Here is a 16,251-nt window from a genome sequence, read left to right as displayed (position 1 = left end):
TCGTTTTTAGCCAGAGTTTGGCATGTAGTCTGCTGTGGTTTCTGAGATCTGTGGTGCCGGACCTCTGACTTCATCTTCACATCCTGTGATCCTGATGTCCGACCGAGAAGAACAGTTCTCCGGGTTTTAGAATGAGAACCTGGAAAAATATTGGCAACGTTTCAGTCCATGGACGCAAGTACAACTCGTGCTTTGGTGTGCACCAATATGGTTACTTTTTATGTTGTATCTCATGTTGAGCCACCAAGAGTCAGATCTGACTGTCTGTACTCTCTCTGACACTGGACAGCATCAACATACATGTAATCATCCAATCCGGATTCTGGATCATACAGTGAATATCCAGGGGAGATAATCCCAGTCTCAGGTCAGTTCACAGTAGACCGTTGAGATTACACAGGCCAAGACTTCTTCGTCGCTGAGCAGACTCAAAGGTCCCCCACATCAGCTGATGCTGTCAGAGCTCTGTCAAGACGTCCTCAAAGCGCTCCGAGAGAGTCCTGGGACTCCTGCTCGTTGGCCAGCATCGTGCGCCCGTTGTCGCTGTTGCTCCGATTTGGCAGGAATGACAATCTGAAAAAGAGAGACAGAGAGTTCTTCAGTAAACTTCACACTACGTCACCCTTCCCGGCTCCCGATTACGTGGATTACTCTCCACACAAATTATTTACGTGTGTTAGGTTTTCCTGCTGACTTTGAACTGTAATCATCACAAGGACTGGCACAATGAGAATGAAACGAATAAAATAAAGACTAATACAACAAAAGACAGTCAAAATGTTTTGACTGTCTTTTCAAACAATCAAATAAAAAAAGGTCTGATTGGTATTGTAAGAAAAGGTTAAGAGGAAAAGTTAAGGTCAAGGCAGAGTTGTCTCATAACTCTGCTGGCAGAAATAAGCAGAGCAGAGTTTCTGCAGTAGAGTCAGTGGGAATAGAAGAGGAAGGAGGCATGTGAACGGAGTTAAGAGTGACTGGGAACTACTGTCGACATTCTTCTCAAAGTAGGCAGCAAAGAGGGAGGAAGAGGAGGGAGACAGGAAAAAAAAGTTTAGTTTAAAATGGCATAATGACATTTTAATAAAGGAAAAATATTTTGTGGTTCTGTGTTTGCTGTGTGTGTTCATTGGTCTGTTGACTGAGTTCAAGAAAAACAGAAGCAAACAGTTCAAATCAAAATGGATATTTGTCCATGATGTTCTGGTGGTTTTACAGCCTTATGGAAACCCTAAACTAGCCCGAAGTGGCAAAAGTCCTTTACTGTGGAGGACTTAAGTAATCTGTCCCTCTGTGTGAAGACTGTACCTCATGATCATGGGAAAACTAGAAAACACACCCACACACACACACCAACAAGCAAACACACACCTGAACGGAGGTTCGGGTGGATTATAGCTGTTATCAGGCAATTCACTACAGTGACCACACACACTCACACTAATGCACACACTCAGTCCCATGTGGAGGCACGTTCAGGGTGAGGAGGCGAAAAGGGGTGGCGGTATAAACAGAAAATGTTCTGTGACTTTTACTCCTCTGTTTTGTGGACAGCGAGTGTGTTTACAGTCTAAACACACTCTGTCTGTCTCCCCGTCACACAGCATCAGACAATACCGAGGAGGAAATACAGGGAAACAGTCATCCGGATTACAAATAATCATAGAATTAGAGTCTGAGGTCAAAAACCTCCCCACAAATATGTAACCCTGCCCCGTACATTGCATTGGCAAATATGTTGTGGCGGAAATGTAACTGCAGCAACATTGTGCTCCAATGGAGGAAGTGTTGCCTGGGGTGGATCGTTGTAAAATGCACAAGACTATGTCATCAGAAACCGTGGCCCTGCATCCCTGGTGTGGTTTGGATTAGGAAACTTTAGGTCAGAAAAAAAAGAATCTGTAGTGAGAAGGTCAAGAAGATTGAAGTTGGAATAAACTTAAGCTTACTTTAAATGTTGAACCAAGACCACAAATCTTTCCTTGACCTTTACAGAATCTTTTAGGGAAACCGAGTGGAAGACACTAAATACGACACAAAATTTGCACCGAAAACACTGGACCATTTGCGTTCATCAGGCATCGTAGTTCTCCTACATGCTTGGCACATGGGAGAAGTTTCAGTTGGTCGCAATCTGCAAACTCACCACTAGATGTCGCTAAATCCTACACACTGGACCTTTAAGTTACTGCTAATGCAAACCCATCATTTCATATTATTGCTGCTTCACATTAAAAGCATTCAGCTCTCATTGTGAAGCATACGTTTTAACTTCAGCATTAACCGCAACTGTTCTTTAAAAACAAGACATGGTCATTTTGTTCATTTCTGAGACTGGATCATTTAAAAAAACATATTGCAGGTAGTGATGCAATGAAGTTGAGAAAAACTCCTGTACTATCAATGCTGTCCAATGACTTAAGACAATTCATTCCAATTTCTTCAATCCACACACTCGACATCTTTCCCTGGAAACATGCCTGAGTTCCTGAGAGGCAGCTCTCAGAAAAAAAAAGCCAAGTTAAAAACAGCCCAGTACAGGTCATGTATTCAACTTACTCTTCATAATTGCATCTGGCGCCTACGTGCTGCCAGATTTGCAGTTATCCGTCAGTTGGTTTAAATATCTGGCAAAATTCCGGCCTGACAAATTAAAACAGGAGATCAAAACAGACATCAAAAAGCTCCATGCTTGGGAAAACACCGTGAGAAAGGAGGAAATTCAGAATCCTTGAACTGATTTTTACGGGGATTTTTAGCTCTTTTCAGGGAAAGAGAGGATTTTAACTGACAGCAGGCATTTCAGATGAGGTTTTTGAAACTGTATTAATTCATTAAAGTTTTTGTTGACACGTTCTTTTGTGTATGTTGGCCCTTTCCTCTCCAGCCTGTGTATTGTCCTCAGTCTATTTTTCTTCAGAATGTTGATGATTTGCCAGTGTAAATTTACTGCTTCTGTTATGATCTGTGGACAAATAATATTTTGTTTATTTGTTTTTTAATACAAAAGCTTTTTATTATTTAGAGGCAAATCCTGCACTTTAATTATTACAGGCAGCTTATAAAACCTTTAGTTATGCCCATGGAATCTTGACCTCAAAACATGATGAAACACATAGTCATGACTGATCAACATATTTGTTTTTTTAATGAGAACCACATTTTGTTTGTAATTGTGTCAAAGCTGCACTCAGTACCTGTCCTTTGGTATTCATACATGCTTCAAGAAAAACTGAAATGTCACAAAACAACAAGGCTGTCCTGTCATATGATCCGTACCCGTGACCTTAAGACGGATCGACACGAGATACAGGAGAGGTTTGTGTTCCTTTAATTTAGCGCTAATATCTTTCGGGGACATTAAATAATCAGATTTCACTCTTATCGCCTCGTTTTGGAGAGTTGAAGTAGTGAGGACGGAGCACTGATGGGGAAGGAAGATAAGGTGCGTTTTCCCACAGGAAAGCTGAGGATATTACTGGAGGAGCTAGTTTTTCTTACAAAAGGAGAACATTTACAAAAGCAAGAAGGAATATTACACGCTGAACACATGGTATCACTGACAAACTGATAAATGCCCAAATGCTTGAAAACAACAACCTTCTGCCTTTACACACAATTGTCCACATAAATACAACGACGTGTACGGACTGAAGCATCGCTGAGACAGCTCCGGCACTTGAGGGAAATTCATCGGCTAATTGGCAGCGTGAATTCATGAAGACACCCTGGAATCTGGGCCAGTTAGGACTCCAGTACGACCAGTTCTACTTCTCTCTACACACTTCTATAAACAATGTCACTTCCTCCCTCCTCCCTGAAGTTAGTTTTTCTCCCTTGTGATAAATGCATAAGAGCTCATATTCTCCTCTTTTTTTGTACCAAAACTTCGAGTCACTCATCCTGAGACCAAACAGAATGAAAACATTGAGGGACACAACAGACCATCAGCTCATAAAAAGACAGTGTACTAAAACAAATCCCAAACTCTGGATCGGCCGAGCATTCACACAGTACTCGAAAAAATCCAAACATAAAAGGGTGAAATTCATTCCTCCTCCAACATCAAATCCTGCTCTGAGAAACCCGAGACGCTCAGCTGGACTGTCTTCCCTTCTCAGAAAATGTAAATGACTGACCACACAGTGAAAAATGTACATGCACATGTTGAAGTCTGAGCTCTAGGATCGCTACACTGACAGTGATACTTTAGCATCAATCCACACTGGTGTCCTGCAGCCCCTTCATGAGCATGATCTGGGTTTCTAGGACAGAAAATCCTCTGTGTTTCATGTTTCTGCTATTTTGCCGTGGAGGATACAGTGGCAGCCATTCTGAACCAAGACATATTTCCGTGCAGTGACCCGACGCCATCTCCCAACAGATCTCATAAGAAATAACAACACCCTCATTTCTATTAGCGTCTTACTGGCAAGTGTTTTGTGTTGACTCTCTGATTTGGTCACTCAGGGTAAATAGAGCATCCTTTCCTCTAAATCTGAATCTCAGGATCTACAGCTAATCTATGTCGTACTATGCTGAAAGATTCTAAAACAGGAGGAAAACCCTAATTATAATCTCATGAAAGGAGAACAACAAAGAGGATATATAAACATTTAAATCATACTTTGTAGGGTTATGCAGCTCACCGGAGTGAGATCAGTCTATTTGTTAAGCGTGGTTCTTCAATACACTGATGCAATATTAATTAATTTCATATCGCACAGCTCAAGTGCTGTCTCTGTGTGTCTGTGCAGACTCGAGTCATGTAGCACTGGCTTTAATGAAAACAAAGAAAATCCCCACCTTCAAACAGAGCTTGTTTTGTTCGGGGCAAATGATTTTATCTGATGGGAGTTTTGGACCTGATTCCCCCCCCCCCCCCCATCCCACCGAAGTTATACCACCTCACTTCCTGATATGGACCTGATAGTGAGACGTTGCTTCTATTTTAGACACTTTATGTCTGTGTATTTGCAAAATATCATTTGTATCTTATTTGCATTTTCAAACAATATGTCCTGTTAGTTGGGTGCAATTTTGCCAAGTCATTAAACCAAACCTTATCTTGTGACTCATGCAAATGTTGTATTGTTTCTCAAAGCTTGTCCCGGTGCTTTGATACTTTTCTTTTTATTTTACACCATCAAATACAAGCTATATGCCCTCACCTGAATTATTTTCCAAAGTTCTTTACGAGGAAATCGACTTGCTTTGCAAGGTTCTTTATGCGTTAGTCAGAACAAAGGTGGCTGTGCTGCTGTTACAGAAGATCGCAGAAAGGCAGGAGAGGAAGAAAGTACATAAGAAGTGCTCTTTCTCTCTTCAGCGGCCACAGCTGATGTAGCTGATGACACATGCTAATAAGCTTCATGAGGTGACCCAGTTTGGTTTCAGCTGCAGTCTGACTACACCGAGACCTTTTTATTGCTTCATGTTTAGGCCCCGGTCAGCCTCATGGTTATATAAAAAATAAAAAGACACACACAGCATTAAGCTGCAGCTTTTATCAAAATCAATACAGAAAGTTACCTTTGATATGGCGGGTCATCAACAATTGATTAGAAGACTATTTGCGAGCGCTTCAAGATGTCGAGCGTCAAGTTCAAACAGCTGCATTCCTAAAAAAAAACAACCTTCTGAACTAAACTGAACTGAACTATATCTCCATTGCTCCTTTGGGGGAATTTTGCTCTGCAGACAGAGTTTAAAGTAAAAACACATGATGAGAACGGTGAAAACAAATGAACATAGCAAATCCGAAGAAAGCCTGCACCTCATCCCCGAATTTAATATCAGCTCTGCGGCACAATACACATGCCGACTGCCAGTGTTTATGACAGATTTAAACTGAGCCGTTGTGCCGTCTGTGTCAGACACAAGTCAATTGTTTTGCTCTCTTTTCAGCAGACGGAGAAATGTAAAGTATGTGATTCACCCGAAGCTAAAACAAGGTCGGCAGGTAAAGGTTTGACAGAGACTCGACACCACTGAAACGCAACTGTTTTGTTGTAAAGTTAACCATATACTTTATAATATCACCGGAAGGCCCAACTGTTTCCCTCCATACATCCACATACAGACACACAGCTGTCTGAGGTTCATGGGATTCACTCCAACTACAGGAAATAACCTCAAAACACAAGGGATTATGGGTAGCAGAAGATGGATGCGACATGTGATTAGCAGCAGGTGCTCATGCATGGAAAGTTGTGCAGAAATAAAAATGAATCATCAGATTTGCTTGCGACACATTCGTTTGTCGAACCCGGCAGGACGTAAACCAACTGCTTGTGAGTCATGTGATTATCGCTGACAAGTTCTAGTCCGTTCAACACGAGGCCGTCGGCACCCAAAGAAACCAAACACAACAAAATGCAACAACGCTGACATTTCCAGAATCGCTTGGACTGTTCGCAGGTGTGATCACACCCGCGCTCATCATCATACGGTCGTTTTTTTTTTTCCCCCTCACGTTGTTGATGACATCGGACGGAAAAAATGAATGGAACACCGGCATTTGCATGGATAACACTGAGGGACTGAGTGTGCTCACAGAACGATGGGAAACCGCGATAGTGTAAGCCCCATCAGAAGCCTGGCAAGAGATCTGATGCAAAGTTCACTCACAATCTCTCAATGTGCTGAAACGGAACTGGGATTTATTTTTCCCGCTCTGTGTTGTTTTGAGGTGAAGTCCTGTAGTTTCTATTGATAGTGTTGTGATATCAATTTGAAGCATCTTTCAGCTATTTGTTTTGTTTTTTTGGGCCAGCAGTTGGTTCACTCTCACTGCTCTCATGGTGGTTTTTTTGGGGTTATATTTGAGTAAAAAAGCTCGGATTAATCCACTTTACCTTGCCTGTCCAGAATCAAATGTAAGACAGACACAATAAGAGAATAAATTAGTTAGTAGAGACCAAAACCAGAGCTAAAAGTGTTTTTTTTTTTTTTTTACCACGGACATTGACTTAGCAGGTAAGGTTAGCAGGTGTTGCTACTGACATGAACAATGACATTTTCTTTCGAGCAGGATCCTGAAACTCAATCAGCTCAATGGAATTCAGCCATCATTAATTCCCTCATTTACACCTGTGCTTTTCCTACTCCAAAAGTCTTCCATGACAAAAGGCCTGTTGTGAATGTGCGTAATCCTATGCAACACAGTGTGTGTGTGTGTGTGTTTATATTCTACTGACATTCTGTATTGACATTTGCCATAATGTATAAAGGCTACCTCAATGTGGAGCTGAGTCTGTTTCAAATCAGTGAACTAACACTATCATTTTTAAAGAAAGAGCAAGTCTTTTGTCCCTCGCAGATGTGCCCAGGTGGGTTCATTCTACTGTCCAATTTGTCACCAAGGAAACCATGTTTCTGTTACAGAGGAGAGCAATGCCATGAGACCGAGAGAGAGAGATTCAATTAGAATCACAGATGAGTTCAGAACATCCAAACCGAGTCTAAAACCGAGGAGGAAGAGAAACGTCAGCAGCTGATGCATAACAACTTTTATTATGTTGCTTATTTCTTATCATTTAAATGTGGGTTTTTCCCGTTTTACTCTCTCACTTTCTTTTGTTGTCGTATAAAATATGACGATAAACAGTAATTCCTTTTTTTAGCTCTCGAGACGAGAGGCGGGGACGAAAAAGAAACTGAAGATCAAAATCTTCTGGGCAAGAAAAAGGAGAGAAGCAGCTGGGGGATTTGGGGTTTCAATCAAACAGTAATAAATCATATGAGCCTCATAATAAATCCCAGACTGCAGTGTTTACACTTCCCCGGCCCATCTGTCTAAACTAAGTGTCTGTGGTCGACACCACACGCTCAAAACATGGGCTGCAGCCTGTACAATAAATGGGGAGTTCTACAAAAGGGGCTTCGTCTTTTAATGATTTTGACATTGCATGGCTCCGGCATTCTGGGACGAGCAAGATTGCGCTCTCCTGCTGATGTGAAGGATAAACCATGTGCGACACCATTTTCCAAAGATGAGAAGAAGCAGCTTAGACTTTAGTTCAGATTCTCTTTTCTCCAATAAAAGCTGGAGCCTTAAGACTTGGGATAACCTGAATAATTAAAAAAAAAAGAATGCTTAAATATCCGAACCTTTAGTCCTAGTATCGGTCAAGCTCCACCCAAAACCTGGATCCTACATTTCCCACAGTGCAACCAGCTTCTCTTTTTCTCAGACCCCCTGTGCTCCTCCTGACTAGTAAATTGATCCTGTGTGTGTAAATATCAGTGGAGTGCCCCTTTAATACAACCCAACAATCAGTTACATTGTGTGTAATACATTTCTGGTTTCTTCATTTCAGTGTTTCAACAGCTATTTTACATTGCATTTGTGCAGCCATTGCTCATTTGTCTTCTTGCCTGCTGCACTTAACTTCCATCTGTGGAGCTGAATGCTTTAGCTTATTATAATAATCAAAACAAGGAGGTTCAGGACGGGTAAACAGCATTGATTGAGCATGGCGGCAGGGCCTTGATCCAAAAGAGAGATCTTACTCGTCATCTCCCACATGAACCTTCGCTCCAGTGAGATTACGAGGTCTGCTGTTTTGAAATGGCTGAACAGCTGCGCTTTGCTTTGGCATTAACTGGCGGATTGTTGAACCACATAACAATCACACTGATTATACAGCACCGATACCGCTGCATTTGTGGAATTCAACAGGCCTTCAGATCCCCATGCAGAGCCGAAGGTGAACTCAGGACGGATCACACTGAAGTTGATTAACTGTAACAGGAAGAGTTGGACATTTTGAGTTGTAGCTTGTTATTTTTCTCACCAGACACTTGACACTCAAGGGGAAAATGTTTTTTTTTTTTATAATAGCCCTTCCTGGCTTCCCTACTTTGTTATATAGCACTAAAATGTGCATGTGTCCATGTGTCCAACTCTATAGCAAGGCAGCACATTTGTGCACATTAAGAGACTGTATCAACCTCTCATTTTACACCTTTCACTCTTGTTTGAATCCCTCCCATGCTTGTATTTTTGAGTAGAAGCTCACACATTCAGCCCACACTGTTTTTAGGTACCGATGTCAGCTGCTCTGAAGGAGGTAAGATGACAGTGCCGAGAGAGTCACGGAGAATCTACACAAGAGAAGTGAGATTAAACTTGTTTCTGAAGATTAGAGTGTCTACTATCCACTGCTGGAGCATCGTGTTGATGGCGAGTGTCCCACAGCGTGCGTTTGTTGTCAGGACCACTCAGGAAAACGGCCTCAAGATTTTCATAGCGGAACACGACAACGCTGCTTCTTCCATGAAGAGCAGGAACGCAGAGTGATCCGAAGTGTTATCTGTGACCAGACTTCAGTAGAAACTAGAAGACTATTGCTGACCATGGAATGAAGTGGACAAACAACAGTTTTATAAGATGCAGGAAGGCTGCTGGCGGTCTTTGAAGATGAATGGTGGTCTTTACTGAACAAATCTGCCTTTTATGGGGCCAAAGTCCGACAAACTGACAGATTGATGTCAAGTGTGCGCAAAAGCGCATTCACACAGGAATAAATAAAAGGCAGAAGACAGATTTTGTAATGAACTGCACTACGGAGAAACACCCACACAGACACACACACACACCATCCACGCAAAAGCCCTAGAGCTCACAGACAAAATGACTCACTTTCACTTTCCAGTATGCTGTTGAATGTAATCTGATCGTCTGAGTCTGTTTTCTGTCCGAGACAGATTTTAAGAGAGGACATCAGATTGGAGTTAAAACTGTTTGCCATTCTTGTTTCCGACCCACACCGGCCGAAAGCCTCAAAAACGCACCCCGGAAACACACATTACAACAAAAACCACTGAGGCATAAGGTCAGCAAGCTTCCTCTCTCACAAAAAAAAGAAACTACAGACACATACATGCACTTGCGTGCACGAAGCATTGCGTGTGTGTTTTTGCGTGCACGCTTTTTAGATTTTCAGAATGTCTCATATGACATCAATTTGTCAGCTGTGTGTGTGTGTGTGTGTGTGTGTGTGTGTGTGAGAGACTGTGTGTGTGTGTGTGTGCGACTATGTGTTTGTGTGTGTAAGTGCGTATGCCTCTGCTTCTCTCCAGCAGTAAAGTACTTGTGTTAAAGTTAAACAGTGCAGACACAAGCAGGTCGCCTCCTCCATCATCCCCACTAGAAGGGGAGCACAAACACAGACGTCAACTAAATCACCACCATTAACGTCAACAGAAAAAAACGCTGTAAAAGTCAAAAAAAGTTGGACTATCGTTGTGTTATAAATAATTCATTGTCATTCAATTAAGGATTGCCATTGGCGAAATAAGACAAATTTGGGAAAAATGAAATCTGTCCTCCCTGAAGTTCAACACCTCAGATGACTCTAAGCTCAAGAAAACTCTACAGCGCTGTGACAAACGACTTCAGATGGCTCACTTTCTTTAAAGCAACATGGGGTTTACTTTCAGGATGGCAAGCATATTATTTAGGTGTCAGTTTTACACACTGAGGACTTGATTAAAGCAATAAATACAATACAAAGGCAATACAGTTTAAAGTCAATGCTTTGTCCAATTTGGTGCAATTTGCACACGTGACACGTTAACTATTTAAAAAAGACTTTGAATAAACAAGCGCTAGTGTTCTGTTCAGGGTTCTGCAGACTGATGCTGCAATCCATTGCAAATTAGAAGTCGATAATTCCGAGTCATTCTTTCCGACTTCTGATCTAAATGCATCTTACGGCATCTGTTCGGGAAAACATGGCTGCAAAATTTGCCTACAGCAGAGTGATGCTTGTGAAGCTGAGATACTTGCCATACAGACATCACTTCACTGCAGGCGTCCATGTTTTCCCGAGCAGATGCACTGGGACGCATTTAGATCGGAAGTTGCTGACTTGGAACTAATCACTTCCATTTACAGAGGCTGGATGGATCTTGCCAGAGTTTCCGACTTGGAATTCCGACTTGCAATGACCGTTCCATTGCACTTTTCCATGTCGGAGTGCATTTTTTGTATAAAAGCTACACGCTGTTGTTACTGTCTGCGCTGGCTTATTACTCCATCCACCTCCCCAGCTTCGACTGTTCCAGTTCCTTATTGCTGTACGTGCCTATAAGTTAAAATAAGTAAAGGACTATATACATCTATGTACACAAAATACAGCATGTGTGCCCTTTATCTGCGCTAAAGCCTGATATCATCTTCCTTATCTTGACAGCTCAGATTAGATCACATTTCCTGATGGGACTCAGCTCATGAGCAGATCTTATTTCTATAATATGAGTACGTACACACTATGCTCCAAAATTGAATGACTCAACTATTAATTTAACACAAGTCTGATTCCTGGACAGTTTTTTTTTTTTTCTGGTAAAATGTTCCCTCTGCAGAGCAACACAGCTGCTTTGTCCATGAACATGTATTTCTAGAAAAGGCACAGCCTGTTCAGATCTATTATTTACACATTAAAGTATGACACATGGCCTAAATGAGAGATGATGACTTCATTCAAATAAGACGATGCCTTGCATCCAGGCCATGATATGGTGTCTCGCTGCTGGTTTTGACATTGAATCTAACCTAATCTATGCCACCAATCAGTCATTTATACAGTGTGTCATCTTGTACTGATGAATGTGATGTCCATGTTACATCCGTAGGACGTTTGCTGTCCAACAGCAGCCCTGGGCCGACCGGCCTGCCTTTTGAAACGTCTGCAACTGAACAAATCGAACTGGAGAGCAAGAAATCTCTGTCTGTCTATCTGTCTGTCTTTCTGGGTGTTCTTCGAATATCTCGAGAACCGCTCATCCGATCTACTTCACAGTTGGTGACTGTTTTTCTGTGGACCCCGTGGAGTGCTCCCTCGAATTTGGTGCAATTTGGACACGCAATACGAATAAATTTGTGAACAGCACTTTTTGTAGAAGCAGGGGCGAAGTTCGCAGACCTCACGACTTCGCAGATTTGATCACGTCATCTGTAGAGGGGCCTCTACAGGTAGTTGACTGCAGGTAACGTTTGCTGCTCGATGTTGTGTATACTAATATTACAACCAAACTATTCTTCACTTCCCGGCAGCATGTCTGGGGCAGGGAGCCAAGCAATTGGCCTGCTCCCAACGCACACATGCTCCAAAACGGGCACAGTGTTGTTAATATTAGGTTGTGGTGACAAATAGATTGACAAAGGAACAAATAACAGTCCAATCTGTCATTCTCTTTTCAATTTTACAGTGAAGTGCATCAAAAACATAAGAATGTTTCGTCTCTTTGCAAGAGAAGACAAATGAATCTGGTTCCCGCCTGAGGTCTTGATTTCTTCTTTGATGGACTTTTAACACGGAGCACAGCAAGACAACACAAATATTCACGAAGACAGGTGTAGGCGTGCCTTTACCGTGTGTTTACCTCAGTGCCATAGACGTCCCGTTGCCCGACGCAGCCGAGTACACTCTTTGGGTGTGTCCATAGGAGCAGCTCCCCTGCCGTGCATACCGCTCATCCCCACAGCAGAGAATGACCAGAAAGGCCCTCCGAAACGCCCGGTTCAGAAAGGCGTACAGGAAAGGGTTCAACCCTGAATTAATGTACCCGAGCCACAGCCAGGCTGTCCACAGCTGCCAGGGCACTGAGTAATGGATGAAAGGGTCCACCACGTTGGTGATGAAGAATGGCGCCCAGCATAGACAGAAACAACCCATTATAACCGCCAACGTCTTTGCCGCCTTAGTCTCAATGCGCATGCGGCTGTTCGCTATGGGACCGTGGTCTGAGGAGGAGGAGCCCGTTGTTGTCCTAAGGCGGTAGTGCTCCAACGGATCTGAGGAAGTGGAGGACCTCACGGTGACGACTGGAGTCGTCCCAGTGACGGGAGCAGAGCCGGCCCGCTGCAGTGTCTCGATCTGCCGCACGTGGGTCATGGCGGTGACGTAGATCCGCTGGTAGGCCAGGACCATGAGAGCCAACGGGACGTAGAAGGCCACTGTGGAGCAGATCAGGGCATACGGCCGGTTGACCAGAAACACACAGCTGGTGTCGTTGGAGCCTCCTGCCAAGGCGTGCCTCTCCTCAATCTGGAGAGGAGACGAAACACGACACAAAAAGAACAAATCATTTACAAAATGAACAAAACTTTATTTTTTTCGTTTGTGTGTGTATGAAACAAACAAGACAATTGACAAGATGTTAAAGGTGGAAGTGTTTTTGGACTTTGAGGAGGCTAACTACTAAGCTAAGCTTTTAAAAGGTATTTCACAGAATACACATATTGAGTAATTCTGGTTTCAAAGCTAAGATCGAGACGAGACTCCTTAGTTTCATATCACCATGCCACCAGGAGTGCGGCGTCTCATTCTGTCTTTGGTGGAAATGGAGCAGAGAGAGTTCACACCAAGATGACGTACTTTAGCGTATCGTTTAACTTGTGTCACAATTATTAAATCAGTTCCTGTGGCTTTATGACAGCTAGAGTGAGAAGAAGTTACATTTTCAAACAACTCCTTTTTTGGGCAGAACAAGAGTGCGATGGAAATCGCATGAATTTTTTGAGAGAAAGACAAGCGGCCAAAGATGAAACATGTACACACAACAGATAAAAACAAACTAAACACTAAAACCTGGCCTAAATGTGCAGACATAAGTCAAAGCAAGTCCTATGCAATTTTTGTCCGTGACATATGACTTCAAGTCACCCAGCCAGCTCTTAAAAAACAAAAGATTGTTCTTTGGATGCTGCCAGACTGAAAGACGGAGAAAAGAGCAGAGTATTTCATTAACTCTGGCTGAATAAATTCATCTATCCTCGTCTGCCTCTGCGAGTCCTGCAGCTCATTTCAAGGCAGCTCTGAAATAACCTCACGCCAAAACATATCCAAAGCAGCAGGAAATGCTTGTTGAAGTGCTGTCGTTGCTCGCAGCAAGAGAGCCTCCACAGGGACTGGAATTGTTTTGTTATCACTGCATTAGCGTGTCATTGTTCCAGGGATTGGAAGCATTATTAGAAACAGAGAATATTAGGTTGGAAAGGTATGCTGCGTTTGCCCTCACAGAAAGAACATATCTCTCTTTAAGCATTTGAGGGAGGTATGTGAACTGTTAAGTGTGATACTTTGTTCAAATAAACAGTATATTTTGTTTATGCAGGGCTGTAATAAAGTTGTAAAAAAAATAATAATGGAACCAGCAGTTGCTTTTGAGCCCCCTTTTTGATTTTCAATCTCAGCGGCTGAGGACTCACAATGTCCTCGATGCCGATGGCGTTCCAGCTTTGCATGATGGGTAGAAAGGAGATGAAAATAGGGATGAGCCAGCAGCCACTGAGCATCACTGCCACTCTGACCGGGGTCATCTTGTGTCTGTAGACCAACGGCTGGCAGCAGATAGCGTAATACCTGGAGTAAGACACCCACACACACACACACACACACACACACATGATGTACACTAGAAAGCCTACGAATGAGGTTCAAATCCCCCTCGTTCGTCTCTGGCGCGCACACACACACAAACCTGTCCAGCGCTATGCAGCAGAGGTGCAGTATGGACGCTGTGGTCAACAGGACGTCCAGGGACGTTCGGACCAGACAGAAGATCTCTCCGTACCGCCACTCTCCGGTGGTCAGCTCGATCGCAGCGAAGGGCATCACCAGCAACGCAACCAGCAAGTCGGCGAACGCCAGCGACACAATGAAGTAGTTTGTCTTCTTCTTTCTGAGAAGAAAGCAGGGAAAAAAGACAGCATCAAAAAATCAGTAGAAGTTCATGGTGTTCTGTATATGTTGTACTGTGCCTTCATGTCTCACATGACTGTAATACGCTCTGACCTTTAAAGGTGCTTCCTTTTCAGTTTGCCAGCTGTCAGTGTGACTTTTCAGAAATATGAAGCGACTGGCAAGTGTCCTGTTTTCCATGTTTTAAATGAAGCCTGCCCGATGTGGGTTTGTAGGATTGAGGATTTCTTTTTAAATGAAATGCCTTTTCAAAACTTTTCATGTGTATCAAAAACGTTTAGTATGGGTTTGTTTGACTTTGTTAGATTTTAGGCTACCGGTCCATTCAGAAACTTGAGATTTTTCAGGAAAGGATCTCTGTAATGCGAGTGCTTTGACATTTGATGGGTTCAGTCCAAAGCACGTGTCAATTTACAAAACCGTTTCCCCAGAATGCACTACACGATACATGTGTGTTTTCAGTACAAATAGCACCAAACAAATGCCCTGGCTTTGTCTCTTTGTTTGTGTTGCTTGTCTCATTAAAGTCACATCTGACTTTAACATCAAACGTTTTCCAAAGTATACCACAACATTGTAGGTGAATTTAGTGGCAGTGAGCATGTAGCTGCCTTTATTTATTTTTTGTCGAGGTAAAAGGGGAAAAGTGTGTGTTTTGCATGGATTCTGCTGGCTGCAAGTAGACCCTTCTCATTTCACCGGTGCTTTAAAGCCAATTTGGACCACTGTTACTGCTTCCAGTATTTAAAAATTGACAACAGGCTCACCTTAGATATCTATCCTTGCAGAGTGCCACCATGACCAGCAGGTTGCCAAACACTGTCATGATGATAATAACGGAGAGAAAGATGGTCAGAACAATCGTCTCCAGCAAGCTCAGGAATTCCTGCTGCTGTTGTTCTTGTCCTCTGTTTATTATGTCATCCACCAAACTGCGAAAAACAAAAAAAAATTATATCATATATCAGATTATTTAGGGTAGATTATATTGATAGTATTGACAGTACTGTCGATAGAAAGAGGAAACAAGATAGAGAGAGGGGGAGAACGAAGTGCCAGGGATGTTGCAAAATGTTTAGACTGAGATTAAATGCAAAGGAATAATAATGAAATTAAACTGGTTTATTTTTTTGTAATTTGTAAACTGGTTAATTGTGATATATATGTTTTTTCTTTGTGTAACAGAGTTTGAATTCATGACTTACTGTCGAGGTGATGTTGTGGCCATCACTGGTCATCTGCATTGAGGTCAGCAGAGGGTAGTCATCACCCCATGCCTTGGCCCTGTTGAGACACACACACACACACACACACACTTGCGGTGAGTCTCTAGCAGCCAGCTTGCGTGTACAGACGGGCTGGATTTATTTTTGTTTGACCTTCTTGACGAAAATGATTATATTTTGAACCTCAAATAAGAAGCTGGATTACAGCTTGAGAGCGTGTAATATTGAGAAGGCCAATAGGCTGCAACAGACGCTGTCTCTGCCAGATTCCATCAGCATGTTAGTTTGTCTTTGTAAGGCAACAATAATACCAT

At 42.6% G+C, this 16,251-nt stretch overlaps 1 protein-coding gene across 1 annotated transcript; it reads right to left on the bottom strand.

Moving 5' to 3' along the window:
• Positions 1 to 479: 479 nt before the first annotated feature.
• On the bottom strand, positions 480 to 15,939 carry LOC306792415 (5-hydroxytryptamine receptor 4; the record flags this gene model as incomplete). Its single annotated transcript, XM_079289519.1, has 6 exons — positions 480 to 573; positions 12,391 to 13,055; positions 14,219 to 14,372; positions 14,491 to 14,691; positions 15,479 to 15,643; positions 15,917 to 15,939. The coding sequence occupies 6 exons, from the start codon at positions 15,937 to 15,939 to the stop codon at positions 480 to 482; spliced, it is 1,302 nt and encodes a 433-aa protein (XP_079145645.1).
• Positions 15,940 to 16,251: the final 312 nt, after the last annotated feature.

This window comes from Melanostigma gelatinosum (genome assembly GCF_949748355.1).
Source record: "Melanostigma gelatinosum genome assembly, chromosome: 18".
NCBI classification, from domain to species: Eukaryota; Metazoa; Chordata; class Actinopteri; order Perciformes; family Zoarcidae; genus Melanostigma; species Melanostigma gelatinosum.
The sequence above is the reverse complement of the archived record's forward strand: the minus strand, read 5'-3'. Positions and strand labels throughout refer to the sequence as shown.